Source organism: Rutidosis leptorrhynchoides, chromosome 9 (assembly GCF_046630445.1).
Source record: "Rutidosis leptorrhynchoides isolate AG116_Rl617_1_P2 chromosome 9, CSIRO_AGI_Rlap_v1, whole genome shotgun sequence".
Lineage (NCBI taxonomy): Eukaryota > Viridiplantae > Streptophyta > Magnoliopsida > Asterales > Asteraceae > Rutidosis > Rutidosis leptorrhynchoides.
In genome coordinates this window covers 280,113,424-280,121,220 of record NC_092341.1, presented here as the reverse complement: position 1 = coordinate 280,121,220, position 7,797 = coordinate 280,113,424, and the positions used below count along the sequence as shown (strand labels likewise).

Below are 7,797 nucleotides of genomic sequence, written 5' to 3'. Positions count from 1 at the left end.
ACTTATGGCAGTTCTTCCCAGCAGCATGTTATAACGAGATGAGGCTCGCATAACATAAAAATCTAACCGCGCTTGTCGCACCAAAGCATCATCGTTTACATCAGCTAGCTCGACGTTTAATGGCAAAACACCTATAGGTAATGAAAATTCTCCTGCAAAACCGGTTAGCGAAACCGCGGTTGTTTGCAGGTTTGTTTTAATACTTTCTGGCAGTTGAGCGAAACATTGTTCGTAAATAATATCAACGCTACTGCCGTTATCGACATGAACTTTCATGACTGTGATGTCAGCTTCCGCGATTTTGCACGATACCACTATCGGCATTTCAGAGAAATCATCGCTCTGCATTTTCGGGAAACTAATTGGCGCAAATTGCCAATTATGATACATTTTAGCGGACTTTTGCTTTTTTCCTCTTTTTTGGGCATTCGCTCGCACAGCGACCACTATATCACTATCATTTCCAATATTACTCATTATTCTAAGCAATCAAGCAATTCACCGCCGATTTTAGATGTATGCACCTGCAAATAATCATAACAAAAACACGATTGGAATTAAACCAACGAATTAATTGTTTGATGGCACGAAACAAAAAATTTTCAGTTTAATTTGTAAAACGTGTCCCACGGATGGCGCCAATTGATCAATTCTTAATTAGCGATGTTACTTAATTACGGATTGAGTGCAATAAGATTACAATAGAGGATGGGATGTTTGATGATTATTTTGGGCCCCGATGATCGTCTTTCACTTTAACTATCAAGTGATCAACCACCCTGACCCGGTCTTGATTGTTAATTAGCATAATTCACCTTTGCGCGATGTAAAAATCCCTTGGGCAAGATCACAAGTGGAAATTACAAAGGCTTAGGCAAAATGGCAGAGAATCAACAACCCATAAATGAGAGGCCATGCTCCCTATTTATAGTATTCGAGGTATCCGCGGTCTACGAGTCACTTAACTATCCGCGGAAACTCAGCGGATTAAACCGCAGTCATTTGCTTGTGCGAAAAGATAACTGCTGATCTTATTTTCAGCGAACACTTCATAACTTTGCCTTATAGTCCGCGCAGTTCTGCCCTCGGCCTTTAGCAAATAAAATATACATATACAATGCTATGTATATGATCAGAGCTCGATCTCGAGCATCTTATATCGAGCTCGAACATGTTCGTGAGCCTAAACGAACCTTTTCATTTATATAAATTAATTTTATTTTTAGAATAACTTTACGTAAAAGAATTACACAACAATAATAAAAACTACTATCATATATAATACCTAACACAATAATATTAATAGGGCATCTTATTATATGTGATTAAAAAGTACACAAAAAAATGAAGTATATTGTAATAATAATCAATAATCAAATAGCATAATAACAAAAACATATATCTTATAATTAACGAGCCTAACCGGTCCTAGCTCGAACTTAATATACTAGACTCGAAGCGAGTCGAGATAGTTCTTAGAAATTTAAATTAGCCGAGCTCGAGCCTAGTCAAGCTCGAGCTCGGCTCGACTCGTTCACACCCCTAGTTAATAGCATGGTAATGTAAATACCTCTGAGTATGCTTCTCATGCTCGATACGAAGTTTATGCGATTGCATTACTTTCTCAATTTCTTGATTAAGCCATCTCTTCAAGGTTTTGATCTACATATTAAATTTAAATTAACAGAATTTTTATACATTAGCAGAAAAAGAATGTTAACCATTACCTGCCCGGTTCGATTTTGTCCTCTGGGTTGAGCTGGAATGAAAAGAGAGAATGAAGTTAAGACAAGATGGACAAGGCTGTAAATAGAAGTTCAATAGGAGCGAATATTACCGACAGTTTCACGACGCGCGGTAATTTTGCGTGCTTCCATTAACTCTTTTAGCTTTTTGGTAGCTCTTGCAGCTTCTTCTGTTTTCCTTTGAAGTACCTGCATTGAATGAATGTGGTTAACTGGTTCTAAAATGTTAACCAACCAATACGTAATCTTGCATGATATTGATAAAGATATTTTGTTACAAGATTAAAGTATCTTGGACAAAGTAACAATCCTTTGTGGTGCATTTAATAAAACTAAATGATTACGCACTGAATGGTACAATGAATCAAAGGTTCTGTTGAATTTAGTTATAAATGACAATAACAACATGTTTAATAATCATGTTGAACGAACATTATAAATGATGTAAAATTAATGTATTAACATTACATAATTGAATTAAAGAATAGTATTTGATTAGCGTTTTTGCTATGATTTAAAGAGGATACTCAGTATTAAAGTAAACAGAGGTGTGACTGTGTGAATGGTTAAGAGAGTATATTTAAACTTTGAAAGGTTCAAAACACATTTTTATGTCATTCAGCATCATTTGTCATTCATTAGTCACAAACAAACGCGTTGAATGCTGAATGATTCAGCATTCAAGCATTTAGTGCTTAATCATGGCAAACAAACACACCCTCAGGGTTGAGTCTTCGATACTCAAAGCGACAAAAGCTATTTTGTAACTAATGAATGTCGATACCTGTGTTTGGCGTTGATACAGAGCCATTAATTTATTCAATTCAAATTCACTCTTCCTGCTCTCCTTCTTTATCTATATAAAGATATAACAAAGAGTTAGTTTGCATTTTCTTGATAGGTCACGATGCCAGCATATTGTCTACTTATGAACTCAAATCAACTAACACCTACCAAATCATTTTATAGTACGAAACTGTGGTGAAATAGCAAGGGTTGTAAAAATCGCTACTCGGGAGTACTCGGTCGTTACTTTTTAGCGAGTACTCGGCAGCTTGGGGAATTCTCAGAAGTACTCATTGACCAAGTTTGACTTTGACCGGTTTTCACCGAGTTTTGACCTCTGTTGACCGATTTTCCGAGTAATCCCAAGTTTTGACCAATTTTCCGAGTGATTCTAAGTAATTCCGAGTTTTTACCGACTTTGACCGAGTACTCGCCGAGTTTCTAAAATCGAGTACTCGCCGAGTAATTCCAAGTTTTGTAACCCTGGATATAGCGCAATTAGATGAAGGATATTACCTGCATCGTTTGCTTCTCGTGATTGGTCTTCCATTGCCGGAATTGTTCTTCCTCTTGTTTCACCTTCTGCTGTAGTTGTACCTATCATAAAAACATAAACTCTAAAGCACATTTTGGATTTTTCGTAAGAATGAAAGTAAGAGTTGTTCAAGAATAACCTTTTGGGTCTTGATAAATCGTACTTCATCTTGTAGTCGTTTCATTGCATCATGATGTTTTTGCTTTAAAACTTCAATCTCGTGCTCGTGTTTTCTCTCCAAATCTGAAATCTTTGTATCGTTTTTCTAATTTAATTTAGCCGCTGTTTAAATAACGATTGAAGTAAGCATTATAATGTGGATCACAATCACCTGCCTCAATTGCTTCAGCTTTCTCTTCATTCATAGCTTGCTCTTTTGCCGTTGGCTGACCAAAAGCTTCAAGATGTGTAATTTCATCTCGCAGACCATCTCTTTCTAGCTGTATTCACAGTACAACTTATTATCGTCTAAAATTAGAAACAAGAAATCACATGTGAATATATGATCCACAAGAAGATAACCATTAATCAACCTGCAATAGTCTTTTGTCTTCCTCGAGCGCTATAAATTTCTCCCCAAATCGTTGCTTAAGTGACTCTACTTCAGAAGATCTAGTTGTTTTATCGGGTTCCTTTAGTGTATCATGTGAAATATCACCAGCTTAACATCCAGATAAAAAAGATAAGATTAGTACATGGGTAACACAGGATAAGGACATATAGATGAGGTAATAAGGGAACAAGTGAAAAACGATACATGTAAATTGAGTCTCAAACTAAAGCACGTAGATGTTTTGTGAACATATTCTTATCTTTATATGGTGTTATTAGCAACTTACATGCAACAGTTTCCATGATTGATTCTGGGGCAGTCGTGCATTGTGAGTCTTCGTTATCTTCCTGAGATAGAGTAAAAGTTTGTAACAATGTCTGCGGTGTGCACTATTCATTAAAAAGTATAAACAAACATACCTGGGAATCTATTTCACTAGTATTTAGAGAAGCACGTTTACTGTGATAGTCGTGAATCTTTAAAAGAAGTTCTGAGTTGGTAGCCTCTGCAAGAGTACATTTGTTGCGATAATCATTAATCTTTTCATGAAGGTCCGAGTTGGTAGTCTCTAGCCAATCAATTTTCCTCTTCAGATCCTACAAGTAAAAAGCACAAGACAATATGCATATCATGATTGTTTCTAACTTCAATTAGTATGTACTCCGTAATTCAATTTTACGACAAGTGGTAACCAACTAACCACGGAATATAAAGAAAAACATACATAATACCTGTAGTTCTACAAGTTCAGCTTCCTTTCTGTGAGCAAGTTCTGCCTGCAACAATCTTAACTGCTGCCTCAACTTGTGCGTGTCAGCAGGAAAGACTTCTTTTTGAACCTGCGTAATATGGGAAGCATTTTCCATTAACTTGGGAGTACAAATAATATTTTGCATGGCCAAATCATAATTGGAAAAAAGATAAAAAGAAAGGAAATAATAAAAAAAAAAAAAAAAACTCACAGAAGCTTTATTTTGAATGTTGCGAGCACGATTGGCATACTTAAGAGTATTAAGAGTTTCCTCAGCATTATAATCAGCAGGGCTGACACAAGCTAAAAAGTACACAGCACTCATCAAACTAGATAAGAAATTATTTAAGAAGCAATTTACAGTAAATAATGCCTTTGAAACTAAAGTAAACTGTAATATGACCACTAATAACTTAGATATCATTGTAGAAGAGTTTTAAAAAGCAGTTAGTTACTATAAACTTTAGAATAGGAAATGGGATGAAAACATAGTAGTTAGGAAAAACATACCTATCATAACAGTTTTGCAATTCCCACCAAGTGAAGCCTGTTGAATGCATAAAGAAGTCACGTCATAACTTAGTACAGGAAAATATATATACGATTTAGCTTGAATAGCTCGTAAAAAGTGATCTGATGCAGATCAGTAGATTTTAATTACTTATTTACACACATCAGAAAGTTTTATATCCTAATATTATATTAGTGGGTAGACATGAAAAACTAATATGAGCACCATATCCTAAAAAGATACGAAGGAGATAGAAAAAAGTAGCATGTCAAGATTATATATAAAGCGAACGCCTTCGGACAACTGATAATATTAGGAATTAAATGTCACACGAACCTGCAACAACCGAGTAAGTTTACTATCTCGATATGGAATATGCAGTCCCTCTTTCCGTTTTTTATCATCTCCTAATGCACTGATGACATTACCCAATGCAAGAAGCCCCTTGTTGATCTGAATACCTGTTATAGTCATCAATGAGATGGATTAATCTCCAGAGTGATCATAAAAATAAAAATAAAAAAATTAACGGTACATTATCAGTCACCTAGCGCTAACCTTCTTTCAAACGAACTCCTTCTGAACCTGCTCTTTTAGCCCTCTCTGATCCAGCAAGGTCTACCAAATGTAATTTTGCACAACGATACTCCTCACCCATAATATCACTTGATTTAGCTTCACCTTTATCTTTATCCTTCTGCTCTAAAATTATGGTGAAGATTGCGTGGGACCGACTGTTACATGCATGAGAAACATTATATCAATCCCATTTCTGCAAAATTCTAGCATGAATCTCACAAAAGACAATAAATATAGCAGTTGTATATAATATCCACTAATATTGTTAAGAACGTGATCACCTTGATTGATTGTTCATATCTGTTGACGCTACAGACCGATTCGAACATCCTTGCTCTAAGCAAGCTGTCATTTCTTTCTGTGTGCTTACACTAACTTCAGTTGATCCACTCAAGTTTAAAGCTCCATCTGGTGCTTTTCGAATTTGTAATTGTTGTTTTCCAGAAACTGAATTCTCATCGCTTGTATCTCGTCTGTCAATAACCCCTGAATCCAGCAAGTCCCTCACTTCTTCTTTTAGAATCTTAAAATTTTAAATCATCTAGTTAAAACCAACTTTAAACATGAACATTTGGAACAAGATACATCTAAAAACTATAATTTAAAGGTATACAGCACCACTTTAGTATAATTAAAAATCATCACGCATATATCATTAACTTGTGGCCATTAAAAAGAATAGAGATAGTAACCTCGATGAACGATACATGCAATTGGAATTCAGTTTGATCTTTTAGAGTCTCGATCTTGGTAAATATTGTGTTCATAACTTGAAAAATAAGTCCTCTGTGTGAACTTTCTTTTGGATTAGTACCCATTGTGTATGTCTTGCCTGAGCCTGTCTGCAAACAATTATTACATGAACTTCTACCACATAAAAACGATAACATTTATCCAAGTTCTACCATGAATTTCATACAATTAAATTACCTGACCGTATGCGATAACTGTACCGTTGTACCCTTGAAACAAAGCATCTAAGAGAGGAAGGGCACACTCTTCGAACATACTATTTGATGGAGACCCTCCTCCTCCATAAACATGATCAAATATAAACGAATGTGAACCCATTAACACCTGCATTTGACAAATAATGCTTCAAAACCTTCAATGACAGGTTTATTAATTAACGTCAATTTATATTTAATGAGGTCAATTTGTTATGATATACTCCAGTAGAACAAGGTCACCTAGAATCTATAATATCAGCATCTTTGAAAATAAGGAAAAAAGTACAATTAACCAACATAGCTACACAGGTTTATATAAAAACTATTATAATGTGTTTTCATGCATCTAATGAAACGATTCAATTTAAACCTAACACTAATGACATTTTCATTCAATACATCTTATAAATTACACACAAATCTATCTAATTACATAACAATTTACTCAACAATTTTACGCGATTAAACTATCAGCCAATTGACCTTAAATTATGATGACGTGCAATATATAAAACAATGGAGATCCGTAATTACGATTTCATGTATGTACCTGAGCTGTTCCGGGGACGACGTCCAAACATTCTTCGCCGCCGTTTTGCCGCTCGTGCCGGAGAAGAGGCCGGATATGCAACGCTACCTTAACGTTGCAATTCTCCGGTGAGTTTTCCATTTTTGGTAATGGATGGGGAATTTGATTCTGTGTATGGAGAGAAATTGAATCAGAATAAAAGGGGAATTTTGTTGATGATTTTGGCGGGGTATTTGTTATGTGTTTAATTAATTATTTTCGTTTACTAGAGAGAAAAAATGATAAGGTGGAAAGGGTAAATAAGTAATTTAAGTATCTGATCTAAAAAAAAAATTTCGAAAGGCGAATTTTATTAGAAAAAGAAACACGAAGCAGGCCAGGCAATTAGCCAAGCCCAATACAAACGATCATAGCCCAGTTACAAAGAAGAACCTGGATGCTATGGAGACAGAAAGAAAGGTTGCTGAGAAAAAAACTTGGTACATTCACTAAGTACAATACATAATTGGGTTAGATAACCAAGCTAGCCAATCTATCTTAACCTTTTTATACCTCGGCGCGATCCACTCGAACGATTTTAATTGGATTTCCATAAGAGTCGTTGCACCATTCCAAGTCTTGTTTGAAAATACCTTGCAATTCCGGTTCCTCCAAATAAGATATGCACATGTCCACTCCAACGCTTGTCAAATCGTCGAACCCATTGGAGTTAGTGGCCGATTACATTTGCCCCGAAAAGCCTCATTCACACTCAAATTTGAAACCGTGCCCAAGTTCCACCACTTGTAAACTCTTTCCCAAACTTCCATCGACCAACGACAAAATATCATAGAGTGTTCAATCGATTCAAGGTCCTCA

The 7,797-nt window shown here is 35.6% G+C and overlaps 1 protein-coding gene across 1 annotated transcript; it reads right to left on the bottom strand.

Moving 5' to 3' along the window:
• Positions 1–481: 481 nt before the first annotated feature.
• LOC139868803 (kinesin-like protein KIN-4A) lies at positions 482–7,080 on the bottom strand. The gene is made up of 18 exons (XM_071857146.1): positions 6,961–7,080; positions 6,391–6,537; positions 6,153–6,302; positions 5,742–5,983; positions 5,440–5,615; positions 5,218–5,342; positions 4,881–4,917; positions 4,582–4,673; positions 4,351–4,458; positions 4,039–4,215; positions 3,906–3,996; positions 3,600–3,727; positions 3,398–3,506; positions 2,962–3,128; positions 2,530–2,601; positions 1,842–1,934; positions 1,571–1,662; positions 482–524 (listed from the first exon to the last, which is right to left on the bottom strand). The coding sequence occupies exons 1-18, from the start codon at positions 7,078–7,080 to the stop codon at positions 482–484; spliced, it is 2,169 nt and encodes a 722-aa protein (XP_071713247.1).
• Positions 7,081–7,797: the final 717 nt, after the last annotated feature.